Source organism: Trachurus trachurus, assembly GCF_905171665.1.
Source record: "Trachurus trachurus genome assembly, chromosome: 1".
NCBI classification, from domain to species: domain Eukaryota; kingdom Metazoa; phylum Chordata; class Actinopteri; order Carangiformes; family Carangidae; genus Trachurus; species Trachurus trachurus.
Genome location: NC_139891.1, coordinates 19,665,507 through 19,682,100, shown reverse-complemented (window position 1 = coordinate 19,682,100; position 16,594 = coordinate 19,665,507). Strand labels below are relative to the sequence as shown.

At 41.8% G+C, this 16,594-nt stretch overlaps 1 protein-coding gene across 1 annotated transcript; it reads left to right on the top strand.

Moving 5' to 3' along the window:
• Positions 1–351: 351 nt before the first annotated feature.
• Positions 352–11,821, top strand: LOC310986635 (glycine receptor subunit beta-like; the record flags this gene model as incomplete). Its single annotated transcript, XM_083972635.1, has 10 exons — positions 352–467; positions 3,051–3,157; positions 3,292–3,359; positions 3,841–4,067; positions 4,438–4,520; positions 6,508–6,645; positions 8,787–8,939; positions 9,972–10,120; positions 10,238–10,396; positions 11,528–11,821. 10 exons carry the CDS (start codon positions 352–354, stop codon positions 11,819–11,821), a joined length of 1,494 nt encoding a protein of 497 aa, XP_083828761.1.
• Positions 11,822–16,594: the final 4,773 nt, after the last annotated feature.

Here is a 16,594-nt window from a genome sequence, read left to right as displayed (position 1 = left end):
GGAGAAAATATGAGTAAGTAAAAATGAAGGGACAGAGAAGTCACTGTAAATCAGGAACAACCCGTATATATTATTCATTAATTCGACTTTCGTGTACCAGACTATCATCAGACAGACAGACTGGTTCAACTGGAAGAGGTTCAGTCATTAAACTCATCAGTTGGTTGGCTCTGACTAGATGGGCATAATTATGTAGTTACGTAAGCTCTCCAGGGCAGTCAAAATCACTCCTGCTACAAAAAGCCAACACTGGAGGATGCTAATGCTTGGTTGATTTCAAAGTTTCTAACTTTATTCAGGTTATTATAGACCTTTGTGTCGAGCTAAGTGTTTGTCTCCGTTCCAGACATCATGGCTGCTGGACTGAGGCCAGTGATCTTGCTGCTGTTGCTGCTGTGTTGTTGTCAAACGACCACAAGCAAAGAGGGAAAATCCACCAAGAAAGGGAAGAAAGTTGTCTGTCCATCGTGAGTAAACATCTCTCTCTCCTCCTCTCATTGCTTTCTGCAGAAGCCTCATTGTTTGTCCTTACTCTGTTACACCACATTGCCACATTATCCAGGAATTACCTGGTTCGTTGTGCACAATAATGACACTGAAGTTACATCAGCTTCAGACATCAACCCCAGGAAGAAAAAAAAAAGAAAAAGCAGCAAATAACTCCCCATATTTACCACATCATTTATAAATGCCCAACAAATGTCTTTCTTCTGTTCCATTATCTGCTTCCAGGTTTCTTCTCATGTTAAATTGAACCTTTACCCACTGATGCTTTTTGCTCTGTTTTTCATTTATTTTCTTCATTTACTTCAATGGTTTCTGCTGCTTCGTGTGACATGGCATCTGTGTTCATTAGCACACATGTCCAGGTTCACATTTGGGTATTAATAAGTGTGCACCACCTCAATAATGTTCAAAAGTCAATGACCACCTCCTTGATCTTCAGTAGTTCTTGTTGCTACAGTCGCTGCAGGCTATTGTTAGATCCTTGTATTCCTCTTTTACATGTCTCAATAGCTGTGACATCCAAGTACTTCTGGATGTGTTTAAAGTCCAACATACACATATAGTGAACAGGAGCATAACTGTTCCTGAGACACAGTTACCCAGCCTGACATACTGAAGTTGTCTTGTCAGGTAATCCACCATCCAGGATGAGAATCATGGATCCACCTCCATCCCTTTGAGCACGTCTTGAAGAATGGGGGAATGGATGGTGTTAAGTAAGAAGGGGCGCAGTGGAGCATTAAAGGATGGCATCATCCACTCCACTATGTTCCTTGTAGTTTAACTGTAGGGGGTCTGGTGACTTCTATTTCCATCTTGTAGCCTGTAGCTTCACCCCGACTCTGCATCCAAAATACACCTTCTCCAGTATTGGATGGGAGCTCCATATCTGGTAGACATGAAAGAAAACAACTTGCTGCAGGCACCTGCTGCCACTTGTTGTCAGCACATCGGGTTGTCAGTTACATTACTTATTACATTTCTCACAGGGTAATTAATCGTCTGTAACCTACTACATAGAGGCGCCTCTCTCAACACTGCTGTGCAAATGCAGCAGAGAGGAGAGATGTGACCCTGTCCATAACACATCTATGGCACATGACTAAAAAAGGCCAGGCTCTGACCAAAAAACAGCCACTGGCTGGAAGCACAGCTGCAGCTGCTCTGCCTGGCTGAAGCTGCGAATGTGGATGTAGTTATTATGCTGCACATGTTTTTTATCAATTATTAAGTCTGTGATGTTTTGCATTCGACTTCAGGAGCTGTGCTGTCAATCCTATTAAAACGAACCAATAAAGTATAATTAAGGACGTCTGGATTGCCTTCATCCAACATGATGGATGTATTACATGTTGACCACAGGAGTTCAGGAGTGCAGCAAGTTCAATACAATACTCATCACACAAGTCAGTTCACTGCACATACACATAGATGTGAACATGTGTGTAACATGCGTGAGTTAGCCTCAGCAGCTGACACTGAGAGAGCCGCTGTCTATAATACGTCACAACACAGGTCCACCTTTACCAGATCAGAGAAAATGCTAGCCGTTATGAAAGAACACAAAATTATTTCAGGGAAAAAACTCTTGTAGATCTGATTACAAGATTGTTTAATCTAAAATCAGTGATATCCAGAATGAGCTCATGAACTCATTGACGTCATGACATGTTTTAAATGTTTCAAAAAGCTGAATTTTCTAGAACAATGAGCACATTATTGTGTTTTTGGCTGTGTTGTGTTGCCAGAAAATAACATTTCACAAAATTTAGCTAATATCTGAACCACAAACAGGCCTCTTTAATGTGACGCTCTATCCTCAATGGTCAGCCCACAAAATACACTTGCGCCTATGATTAATGGAAACACACACCAGAAAGTGTCTCTGTTACATCACAGTGCTGTACAGCACACAAGCCCTCTGTCCTTAGAGACAGAGAGAGAGAAGTGACAGGTCAGGATAAAATGAAGATGTCAAATCAGGACAAAGACTGATGTCTCACAGCCTCTCGCTTTGAATGCCGCGCTTCACATCCTCCACACCTCTATCAGGCTACACTTTGGGGACAAAGTGAAAGCAGATCATATTAGGATGTGTAAAGGCTTTTATGCAACACCTTCAGATCATCTGTAAAATAATGTCCCCCAGCTGCATTAGTCAAGGGTTAGCAACATGATGTCCTTGTGCACTACAGTATGTTGGCCAGGATGCTCAGCCTTTTCAGGTGGATGGATGGTGCTCCTCTTTCGTTTTGCCATTTGATCAGAAAGATTGTGTTGGAACAGAGAACAAACTCTCTTCAATGGTCTGCTGTTAAGTTCTTTGTAATTTAGCAGCTTTACATAAAGAGGTGGAGACAGAGAATGTGACCCATTAATGTTTGATCCTCTGAAATGACCAGCACTGATTCAGTGGCATAGGTCTGGTGGTTGGATACCTGTTACAATGTTTGTATGTAAATTTGTATTTTTTTACACTGAAAAAACGAAGAAAAAATCTGTTCATTATTTTCATCTGTGTCCATTAATGTCAAATTCAACAGCCAGTTGTCTCCAGAGGATTTGGCTCAGGTTCCAGCTAACTCCACCTCCAACATCCTGAACCGTCTGATGGTCAGCTATGACCCAAGAATAAGGCCAAACTTTCAAGGTAATACAACAAACCATGGAGACAGGTGGTGACAACATTTTCTTTTTGGAAAGCCATGACAGCCAAACAGGACCCGAGTGACAGAGTGGTTGTGGCCCGGAACAGGGTATTGTTAATGTGTGTGTCTTTTTCAGGTATCCCTGTTGAGTCCAGGGTGAACATCTTCATTAACAGCTTTGGGTCCATCCAGGAGACCACAATGGTGAGAGACACACCACAAAATATAGCTTGGTAATGTTAATTAAAATTGAAATACATTCAATTTGAAGAGATGATCTCTAAAATATATTGGTAGTTTGGTCGTAAGAACCAAAAACCATGTCAATGTAGAAACAACAGGTTGGTGAATCAATCGGGAAAAAACCTATCCCACAATTTGGATGGTGGGATTTAGGATGGTGACATCACAAAGTTACAGAAGTCCTGGTGGCCAGTTTTTAAGGCTCAGTTCATGAATACAGACAGTCTGCATTTATCTGTTCACTGAGGACTTGATTCTTTCACAGTATTGATGTACTACCTAGGCCTGCTTATAATCACACTACACATGGGCATCTATACATGGATACTATATTGGTCTTTAACATAATATTAGCACTAGCTTATAGGTGATATTAGCACCAAAATTAGAAATATTAGCAGCAACCATATGAGAATGATTAACAGAAAGTCTGTCTACACAGGACTACAGAGTGAATATATTTCTGCGTCAGAGGTGGAACGACCCTCGTCTACGACTTCCTACTGACTTCAAGAGCGACGCATTGACTGTTGACCCCAATATGTTCCAGTGTTTGTGGAAACCAGACCTTTTCTTTGCAAATGAGAAAAATGCAAACTTCCACGATGTCACGCAGGACAACATCCTGCTCTTCATCTTCAGGAATGGAGACGTCTTGATCAGCATGAGGTACACCACCCATGACCTGCTCCTATAGTAAAACTGTTGTGTTTGTGACATTGCTGTTTCATCTGCCGCTATAAACTTCTTACCGGTGGCCTCAGCCACAAGATCAACATTTTACCTGCCCCAATTAGTTGTTGTTGGCATTGTAAGAATATCAGCTAACACTGCTTGTAAGATTAGCTCAGATTTATAGAATACAAATACATACTGTATATGTAAAATAAAACAAATGCTTTAAGAATAGCAACAATGCTTTTCACAAAATCTGATTTTGATGTATCCCTTGACAGTTCTAGTGCAGAGAGAGATGATTGTAATCATAGTGACTGACCTTTGCGTGCGGGTGGGTGGGTGGGTGCTTACATGTTTTTAGGCTGTCGGTGACACTGTCTTGTCCATTGGATCTTACACTCTTCCCAATGGACACACAGCTGTGTAAGATGCAACTGGAGAGCTGTGAGTACACACACACACACACACACACACACACACACACACACACACACACACACACACACACACACACACACACACACACACACACACACACACACACACACACACACACACACACACCACCTAAGGAACCACTGACACTGAAGGAATCCAACTAGTCAGGTGTTAGTGAGGACAGCAACTACCTGTTCCATGTTAATTTATGATGGACAGTAACTAAACACTGTCTTTCTTTTGTCATTGTTTTGATTGAGAATCCCCTGGAGGCTTAGTTTTTAGTTTTATTATGGATCCCCATTAGTCCTCACCTTGGTAAGGACTATTCTTCTTACTGTAAGTCATAGAATATGTGTTTGAGTAGCAGAGCCTCAATATAATCCAATTCCATTCAATAAAATCTGTTTGTCCTTTGGGAGCAATTTAAAGCAGATATCAGCTTCACGGCCGTTTCGGCTAATGCTGCGTTCAAGGCAGGCTTTTGAAACCGTAAGTTACAGCTTCAAGTCACAACTACGACTTGGTAGCGTTCCAGGTAACCCGTAGCTCGTGTTTTTACCATCCTGTTGTCTGTGAAAGTTCCCTATAACGGCCACTCGTAACTTCCGACCCGTGAACTCGTACCAGATCGAACTGGTATGACTTCACAGGAAGGAAAAACACAAAGTACGAGTTTCTTTGAACGCACCATGAGTTAGCAGCCCCCGCCCTTGTCAGGCATCAATTGGTCCTCGTGCTACGTCACCACATTCACGCGCATCCCTTGGCTGCACAAACAGCCCTTCATGCCGTTCTCTCTCCTCATTGGATAACACTTGTATCCCACAAGGAAAATTTTCTCCTCGGGTTACAGCAGAGCAGAGTGACGGAGAGACTCGTGTTTAGGCTGAAATACTTCATGTAAGTGATTGCTGACGGAAAATAGGACTATTTAGGACTTATATTAACAAAAACATTCCACTGATATCTGCTTTAAAGGGCACAGAGCAGCACGCAGCCAAAGAGCCTCAGGTCGGACTTGAACCCAGGCCACTAAGCCCAAAAGGCACTTGCTTCACACGCTGAAAAGGGCACACAGAAACAGAAAATATTTCTTATTTACTCTCTCACACAGGTCACACCCTCTGTCTGGGAACCACAACAGTTCAGTCTTTATTTACTTCTACTCCAGAATATAACAACATTTTTTTTTTTTATCAGAGGCCAGTCTTTATGTCTTTAAACTCGCTGTCTGACATGTAGAGTTGGCCATAATTCTTGATTTTCTTGATACAAAATAATCAATTAGAACAAAATTATATAGTATAAAAACAAAAATAAAGTAATAAAAATAGAAAGAAAATAGAATTGCTCTCTAGATGGCTATATAAACAAGTTTCATGTGGTGCTGTGCAGACTATTGTTAATCATTTCACACCCACAGAACTCATGTGTGAAATTATACGTCCCTATTCACACTATGAATAAATTATAGTTTGTCTTTCATGGTTTTCATGATGTGGCTATTTTACTGATTGCATTAGGAGGCTACTGTACAGAAACACAAGTGAGCTATTATATAGATTACCCTGTGGACACCCCCCGCCCCCACCCCATCTCCCCGACCACTTCAGAGAGAAAAAGGAGACCGTCAGACGTGCAGAAACTAAAAATGGTGCTGCCCTCACATGACATTGAAATATTACTTGGATTTTTTTTTAATTTTTTTTTTGAGCCTATGTCTCCCAAATCCGTCAATGAATGGAATCGCTCCACCTCTTCCCTGCAGTTCCTGAGCAGCTGGGAAATTACCCAGCACACTGCTGACCAGTGGCGGAAACATCATCACTCAGTCAGTCAGTGACATTTGTGATTATAGAGCTGGCCTGCTGTTGCTGTTTAGTCAAACAAACAAACAAACCCCAAAAAAATACACAAACACACAACAGAAACCACATGAGTATACAATGCTGACAATCTGTAAACATGAATGGTCTTCTTTATATTGTAGTTGGCTACACCACCAGTGATCTGGTATTTATGTGGCAGTCTGACCCAGTTCAGATGGACGAGATCGCTCTGCCTCAGTTTGACATCAAACAGGAGGACATTAAATATGGAAACTGCACAAAGTACTACCAAGGAACAGGTTAGTAGGCTACTCAATATGCAATTACAACAAAGCATCAATAATACTGATTTTTAAACTGCTACGACTTACTTAGCAGTATGTGATCCGTTATGTGACTGATATTAAAATGTAGTATTAAAGCTGCACCTGTCACCTCTTAATGAATGTGAATATGGTGCAGCTTTAAAAATGACATTTGTTTAATTAATTCAAAGACATGCAGCTCATCAGTGTGTTTTGTAATCCCTCTGTCTTGATTGGTGCTGGGTCAGAGGATGGCAGATACAGTATGAAGTCAGTCTCCATCCTCTGATAGCTTACTGTAGCATTTGGCTCATTCACAGGACAGACTCTATTAGCTTTACAAGAATGATGAGGCGAGGTTAACACCGTGAAAACTGAAAATACTGCTGCCTCAGCTGTTCTCTCCATCCTCCAGCCTGTTCGGCTGAGGGGGTGGGACTGGTATCAACAAATAAGCATTCACTCAACTGTTGCCTCCAAACCAATCGATGATCCCTGCGGTGAAAGTCTCCGCAGTTGTCATCAACCATCCACCAGGACAACTAGATGATCCTGTGGACAAGCTAGACACATGTTTGTCTCCTATACCTGACCACAGCTGTCCACTACTCATCCTAGGTGATATGAAGATGACTCATTTGACTTGAAACATGTCGCCAGCCCTGAAACTCATAAAGCTGGTAAAGTAGCTACTTGACCTCATTCCCACACTCACACCTCTGTGCCAATACTGTTTCATTTCCTTCACTGTTTGCCTGCCTGACCTGTCCTCCATCCCACTATCTCTGGTTTCATTTCACCACCACCTCATCTCCCTCCCACTTCTCCTCAGTACTTACAGTACCCCAGCTCTACCTTCTACGAGCACTGTTTACTCATCAGAATTAAATAATACCAGAGTATCTTTGCTCTACACTAGAGCTCATGTCCACTCTGTGTCCCATATCCATCAAACTGGCTTCCTCTAGCCTGCCTCATCCATGGGTGGCTGACAGATCTCAGAGCTGCTGAGAGAAAATAGGACAATGGCAGTGATCAAACTGATCTCAAGGCGTATCTCCCATCTACATAGTGCCCTTTTCTGTCCCTTCTGGTCAGGATACAGTATATAACCTTCCTCAGTCCGCCCTCAGACTCACTGCAGGGCTGCAGAAAGTCTACAATGACATGACCTAACAAACCGGAAATAATGGTGTTGGACAAACAGAAGAAGAGGAGTTGTAGTCTCGATATCAGGAAGAGGAAGGACAAGAAGCTTGCTTGAGAGATATCAAGGGCTGAAAGAAGGAGGGTGAAGGCAATAGTGCTCTGTGTGGCAACTGAAAAACACAGGCCTGGATCCCCAAACTGAAAATGTGGATCCAGCTGGTTTCAGGAACAACATCTGAGATCACTGTCCAGAAGAGTGAAGTATAAGGAGCAGCTATACTGCTCCCAGGCCTCTGGCAGAAGAGCCCACTGTGTTTCACATGCAGTGAAACACTTGCAGATGGTCTGGACTCTGGCCATCATACCGCTGCCTAATGACCTACATTATCTACCGATGGCCTTGAATGCAAATCATCCCTCCCCCAAGGAATGTTCACTGCTGATGCCATCCCTGCACACAAGACAGTCTATTTGAGTTTGTGGTTCCCTGATGGTTAAACAAGCAACCAAAGCCTATCGGATGTCCTTCGCTTTCTTCGAGAATCGGCTGCGGACTCTTCTTTTCAGGGAACATCTCTCCTACACCTCGGACACGTCAACACGTCTAAAGGGCTCTTGCTATGAACCTTCACTGTTCTCCTTCACCCTATCTCCTTCACTTATCAAATAGATGAAGCACTTACTGCACACCAAGGTCTCCTACTGCACTGACGCTTTGGTGAAGTCACTCACTGCAAGTCACTTTCAATAAAAGCATCTGACAGATGAGTAAATGTAAATGTAATGTAACAGTCACACTAATTAAATGTTTTGTACATTGATAACTGAATTGTAATGGCCTGACTGGTACCAATTATTTAACTGTGTGTTTACTCTTCCAGATTGTGTTATATCTGGGCTGTCATTAAACTGAATCATCTGTAGCCTCATATGGCTTAAATTTATCCATGGCGTGAGTGTTGATTTCTCCCTGTGTGTGTTTCCAGGATACTACACCTGTGTTGAAGTGATCTTCACACTGCGTCGTCAGGTCGGTTTCTATATGATGGGAGTCTATGCTCCAACTCTGCTGATTGTGGTTTTGTCCTGGTTATCGTTCTGGATAAACCCCGATGCTTCAGCTGCGAGGGTGCCACTGGGTGAGTGCACAGATTCATATTCAACATGCTGTATTTGAATCAGTTCATATTCAATCAACAGTTTTCAAATAATTACAGAAATAATGTAGATCCCCTCTGCCACTGTATGGCTCCAAATGCTCAGGATCATTATCAGGCTAGGAGTAATACAAAGATGCATTGCATGTTGCATCTGTATCCACTATGTGCTGTCACTAAATTGTGAAAATCTCATGAAAATAAAATCATTGCCAATCAAGAGTTACTTCCTGTTTCAGTAAAGTTAAATTCAGATAATATGACTTTAAAAGCATCTGATTGCTGTGCATTTAACTCTGCACAACTTGCTGACTTGCATTCAGGGAGAATGCAAGTCAGCAAGTCGTAAAGAGTGCATAGTACAACTGAGAGGTGACAGACTCACACACTACAAACTCTTTAATCGTCCTGTGTCCTGCACTCTCTACTTCATAAAGAGTAGTAAATAGTATTTATCTGTAGCTTGTATGCGACAAGTGAGAAGTTGTTTCTCACTCGGTCAGCCATGATTAATGCACTCACAATGTTCAGAAACAGAGCATGTTCCTAAAAGACTCTCTCCTGAGCCACATCCCATAAGGATCCTCTAGTTGTAGACTGAGACACTGGCGATAGAAGCAGACAACCCAGCAAGTCGTCTTTTTATTGACAATGGGTGCAAAGGTTATAATAGATAAAGACAGAATGAATTCTGGCCAGTCTCCAAGATGAAATTTTCTACCTCAAAGAATAATAACCCGGAGCCAAAAACCCTGGACTTGTATCTCTGAACTTGGCCCTAAAACCAGCTGAAGAACAGGTGCTCCACTGTACAGAATGAGGAAACAATAAAGGTCTGCACGCAAAGAGGGTGAATGGACAAACAAAGCACCACACTGCCTCCTGCTGGCACCATTGAAGTACAAAACATATCTCAAAGAAAAAACCCAAAGTCAATAATAAACCTTTTGTGTATAAGCACTTACAAACATTCTCATTGGCCACATGAACATGTTCACATGTGTGTGTTTCTAGGTATTTTGTCAGTGCTCTCTCTGTCCAGTGAGAGTATGCTTCTGGCCTCAGAGCTACCAAAGGTTTCCTACGTGAAGGCAATCGACATCTGGCTCATCGCCTGTCTGTTGTTTGGATTTTCATCCCTAGTGGAATACGCTGTGGTGCAGGTCAGTTCTTCCAAACACACAACTGAACACGGATATGATTTTCTAAAATATATTTTGTGGAGCATTTATGACTATCTAACTGTTTAATGTGATATACATCTCTGTCTCTCTGTGTAGGTGATGCTAAACAGCCCAAAACTGATTGCGGAGGAGAAATCCAAAATGGCAAGCAAGGAGAAAGCTCTGAGAGAAAAGGAAGGAAAGAAACCCGCAGATAAAACTAACAACACAGTGAATGGGACTGGGGGGACACCCATCCATGTCAACACTCTGCAGGTAGCTACACTCCACTGCACAACTTTCATTATTTATGATCAGCATCAACCTCAACCAAGATTATTAATATCACAGTAAATCACAGGTTATGTAAAACACTAAGCTTATTTACATAAATCTGGGGGTTTCTATTTGATTTTGATTTAACAGGAATAAGACAATAACAGGACCTGGTCTAATGACAACAGGCCCAAAGTCTAACTGGACCTGGTCTAGTCTCTACCAGGACTAGTTTTAAACAGGACCTCTTGGATCTATACGTGGCCTCATTAATAAAACAGCGTGTAAGACTCGTACTTGACATGCAGGCAATGCTCCCTTAATAAATCACAATAAACACTTTCAGCCATAAATGGTCACTGCAAAGCACCTCATGAATGCTGATGTGAATAAATGTATCATGGCACAAGTGATAAGAATAATAATAATAGTTAAAGGTAGGGGAGGTCGGAGATCTTTTTCTGGAGCATTTTTTACTGTATTACTTAAAATCCTCTTCACACCCTGATTGAAACCAATTTATTAAATACTTTTTCACAAAAATGAAAAATGTCAGTCACCTGTGGAATGGACAGTCCTGTAAAAACGCCATCCAATCATTTTAAACGCTATGGGATCGTGATGCGTCTATCAAACTGCCATCGGCCCCTCCCTCTCCTCTCTGCGCATACCCCTCTTGGTGCACTAATCACACACGTGCTCAGAGTCTTCAACGATTTAAGATACGGAAAAGATGACGCCCGAACCAGAGCTTATGCTAGTTTTCTAAATTCAACGAGACAGTTTCAGCAACCATATGGTAGAAAAGAACAAGCATTGTGCGTTCCTGTGCTCTGAAGGCATGGCTTTGGAGAGAAGTCTGAAGGAAGACACTTTGACTTTTGAATTGTGTAAAAAAAAAAGGTCGCCTGCTCTGTTTTTCCAGGATCTACTACTCTGCCTTTAACACAATGTGCCCAGTCTCTAACAGGGTCTGGTTCAGTCTCCAACAGGACTTGTTACAGTCTGATTGCTTGTGTTTTTTATGTATGTTGTCATCAACAGGGTTTCAGTCATTATTAATCATTACTTAATAGTTAATGCTCCCCTGGACTTTTATCTTATACAGTGCTCACTTCTCCCTTTCAGCAGGTGGTGGAAACTCGGTGTAAGAAGGTTTGCACGTCCAAGTCAGACCTTCGATCCAATGACTTCAGCATCGTGGGGTCTTTACCTCGAGACTTTGAACTGTCCAACTTTGACTGCTATGGTAAACCAGTGGAGGTGTCAGGGGCCCACAAGTCCCAAAACAAAGCCAACAAGAAACCCCCACCACCCAAACCTGTCATACCTGCTGCTGCCAAACGCGTTGACCTCTATGCAAGAGCCCTCTTCCCTTTCTCCTTCCTCTTCTTCAATGTGGTTTACTGGTCTGTTTATCTGTGAGAGATATATAACCACACCGAACTAGCAGACAACATTATATGAATTCATGCTGAACTTTCCACAAAATCAATCAACATTTCATGTGTGCAGAGCTGCGGATGGTCACTGTAGCTGATGCCCTTCTATGCATTAATTAGACACTGCATGTGTTTCTGTCTGATACATGACATTAACTAAACCTTAATAATGGTACCCCTCAGCTGTAAATATGAAATAAATGCTTTTCATTGAGAGTAAGATTGCTGATAACACTTTATGTTATAGATGTAGAGCTCAGTGGCAGCTGGTGCATTTTTCTCTAAGAGGGCTACACCAAAAAACGAGGTGGAGTTGCACCATGTCTAAGGCTCTAGTCTTTCTCTATTTATTATTATTTAAATTAAATATGGTAATGCTCCTCTGTAATATGATAGAATGCATTTATTTGTATAGAGTGAGAGGGATGAAGCAGGAGACAGTTAACTTTCCTTTTTTAATTTTCACAGATTAGGCTAGACCAGAATTAACGATGCAGCGCACAATATAGTGCATGGCTAATTCTGAGTGTATTTCCACATGTTTCACTCAATAATAATACTATCTCACTGGAGAAAATAAATTAAATCATATCCCTGATGTGAAAATACCAAGTGAAGTTTAGAAACGAAGAACATGGTTCAGTATCAGATCCTTCCTCCTCTCCTCTCTGTGTCTTGCTCCTGTGCCTGAACATACTGCTGCCAGAGAGAAGAGGAGTTACCTGTCTGAGTCAGCAGCAGTTTACGAGATTTTTTTATATTTTAGGGTGTATTGACATGTGGCTCGTTTGCCTTGTTCCGATTCAGCGGCTAAAATATACAATTGGTGCATTTTTCTTTTGGGTGGTTTGTGTTCATAAGGTCCCAAGCGGTCCAAAGTTGTAAACAAATGCCATGTGCAAACCAACTTCTCTCATTGGTCAGAAATCTTACTGTACCTGGAAGGAGGAGGTCCTTACCCAGGAAAAACAGAAACCATGGAATAGAGCTCTCAACACAGGCCTGAAAATTAAAACCCGACCCTACCCGACCCTTTTCAACCCGGATTCACGTGTTGCTGAGTTGATTACGTTCTCACTGCAAACGAACCGCTCCAGAGTTCGATTGGAAGCGAGCCGAGATCACCCCTTCGAAGCAATCTCAGCCCACGGCCGTGTGTGATTGCTGTGTTCACATATGCCCAAATGAACCTATCTTTGGGGTACAATTATCCCTGTTTTGGAACAATTCCTCCAAACAAGCCAGGTGTGAATTCACCGCTGAATTCACAACAGCACAACCCAGCTATTATGAGTATCAGAAACTGATGGAAAACCCTAGGTGTGTGTGCATCAGCACCATTCAGAAGTCTAGCGCCCTCTATTGACCAGCCACCACAGATAGAGCTTCTAAATCTTCAGACATTTCTCATGTATGAGATGAACCAGATATAATATACTGTAGTACTAATATAGTCATCATGTTGAAATTACTTGGTCTTATTATTGAGATTATTATGACATTTTCACCACCTCAGATCACTTCCTGATTTTATAACTGGTTTTATAACTGAGTCATCTGAAAAAAATCACCAAACACAAATTAAAGACAAGGACTGAGATGTGATGTCAGCTATATTAGTTATAATGTATAGTTATAACATGGATTTAATTGCTGTGCTGCTGTCAGCGTATTGTCTTACTTCCTGTTACTGGTGACTCTGTTGTTTACATACTATTCAGATCTGCCAGTTTCTTTAGCAGTTGCCAATGACTTCTCTCTTTCCTGCTCTCTCTTCTTGTTGTGTCTTGTGTTTTGTCATTCCTCTACCTCCTTTAGTAATAACGACACATGAATTAGGGGCTAGGCTCATTGTATTGTATGTATTGGAAGTGCTCCTCCTTTTCCTTGCAGTTCCCAAACAGCCTCTTGTTACTGCCCAACAAGAGGCTGGAGCCCTAAGTGCCTGGTCAGCTTTCACATACAGTTCAGCCATGTACCAGGTTTACACCCAGTCTGTTTGAAACAAAAGATCTTTAAATCGAGGGACAATGAGCTGAGTTAGCAGCAATGCAGCAACACCTCCAACAGAATCTGTTTTAGCCAGAAACGCCAACTCAGTGACACGGCAATATGATCAGTCAGCTTCACCGTTATACCACACACTCCTGCATAAAACTGTATTTTAATATTTTCTTTTTACTTTTTTAGGATGTCACAGTGACATTTTTCCACTTAATGCCTGTTGTCAGAAACATGTTAGCTATAACGTGTCTTCAGTCTTTTAGCAGGGTCAGGAACTGCTGATGAATTTGAACCAACTTGCGTGTTCAATGAGTTATATTAGTCTTAGTTAAGACAATTGGCAGGTAAAGCACCATGCTGTTGTTGTAGCTGTGGAGGTTCTTCTGTTGGAGTGTGAGGCTCAGATAATCTGCCAACCAGATTGATTTGCAGTGCAGTCTGTTACTGAGACTCCATATCCACCTACTGCATTGTCCACATGACCTCTGACCTCTGTACTCACACTTGGTGTTTTGAGTGTGTTCACACATGGGATGGGTATATTTTGTTACTTTTCACTTTGTCATGATGGAGTACCTAGTGTAGACTGATGATTCAACTGCTCTGAACCTGGATCTGACAGTCAGAGACTGGTCCTCAAGACTATCCAATGTTGTCTTGTTTGCTTCTGGACTTAGGTCTCAAGGTGCCACACAAAACCTGGTAACTAACTGGATTGGCTCCTCCTATTAGGGGTTAGGGTTTCTCAGAATTTCAAAATGCTCTCTGTCTCCAACAGCATATGTTTTTTACGCTCAGTATCTCTGTCTCATCTCTTGAACATAAAGATCTGATTGATGGAGAGACGCTGAGATGCTTCTCCTTCCAGCAGTCTCTCCATATCTGCAGAAAACCTCTTAAGCTCCCTGACCAAGGTCCGTCTAATCTGATCCCTCAGTTTGTCTGGACACAAGCTCTTGAAGTCCTGGTTCTCCTGGATGCGCTTAGATATCGGCATACTGTATGTCTTGGGTGATCCAATCACAAGTATTCAGTTCTAAATAAAGGTGTGAATGTTACGGAGGAATATTAAGTGGGTATTTGAGATCAGATCGGTTTGAGCACATTCAGTGGTGATCAATAGAGACACTTGTGATGAACAGACCTACTTAGAGCTGAACACTTGTGATTGGGATCACTGAAGACGCTGATCAATACCAGGTCTGAGCAGGAACCCAGAGCTTTTGTTCTGATCTGACACTGGACAGCTGCGTCTGGAGCCACACTGAAAAGTCTAAAGACTGAAGTAGATGAGATGTTAGTTTGACGTACTGATCTGCACCAGGTTCATAAATCACTATGATATAATTTATCTCTGTTTTTGGACTAACTTATCCAATGCTGTTGTAGGTGATCTCTCCCAGGCTCATCCACACCTCTCACCATCTTACCATAAAGTGTTAAAGGTCTTAGGCAGCTCAGCCAGTAAATACAATGCTTTGGCTTTATTAGAAATTTGCAGCATTTATTCCTGAAGAGCTGTTACATTAAAGTGCTTTGAGCAGCAGCTAAGCTTGGCAGCCCATGCTACTCCCTTGCTGGAAATATACTACTATGCTATGAAAAACTGTTGTCAAACTTGATATGAATTATTTTCAGGAAAGTATAATAAAAGTTTCTTTTCCTCTGGAACAGATGTGTGATGTTTTACTTTGTGACCACATAAAGACCAGAACTGAGCCTGAGGGCCCAAAGACCCTATGGAAACTGTTAGGAGAGCCTAAAGGTGCTTTTACTCATTCAACTTTACAGGTTCATCATACCTGATGAAAATGTATGTATTTTATGGGTCAGTCTTATTGCTCTATGTTTGATAAGATGAGTGATCTCTGGCTCCACCTATTGGATACAGACAGGAATAAATATAAAAATGTTTTATATCTTGCCTGCTATGTTCATTGATTGATTCATTGTTCATTATTGATGTGTGGATAGCCTACATTACATGAAAAATATTTACATGCATGTTGCTCCAAATTTATAACAACCCCCCACGGCCTTCAAGGTACAGTAGGCCTATTCAGTGAAAGCCCCAAGAAAAAATACTGAAAAAGTGAGGGTTAAAGCAGAAGTAAGTGGTCCGGTCGTTTTGGCTAATGCTGCGTTCCAGGCAGGCTTTTGAAATCGTAAATTACAGCTTCAAGTCACAACTTACGACTTTGTAGCGTTCCAGGCAACCCACTCGTGTTTTTCCGACCTGTTTTACCGGTGAAAGTCACTATAACGGCCACTCGTAACTTCCGACCGGTGAACTCGTACCAGATCGAACTGGTACCACTTCACGGTCGGAAAAATACGAGTTTCCTTGAACGCACCATAACAGTCCTCGTCCCTACGTCGCCACATTCACGGCGTCCCTTGGCTGCACACACAGCCCTGCATGCCGTTCTCTCTCCTCATTGGATAAAAACTGTAGGATACGATAAATGTTTTCTCCTCGACTCAGAGCAGAGCAGAGTGACTGACAGACCCGTGTTTCAGACCAAACACTCTATGTAAGTGATTGCTGTCGGAAGATATAACTATTTAAGACTTATATTAACACAAATATATCACTTACTTCTACTTAAATTGACCAATCATGTTTTTCTTCTGAGGATAGCGAATCAGTGACACCTCCTGGCAGGCTTCAGCAGCTGTGTAGTTTAAGTGGATGTGGACACTAATTTTGACATTTTGTGACAGCAAGGTAGGCCTATCTTATTTTGCTAAA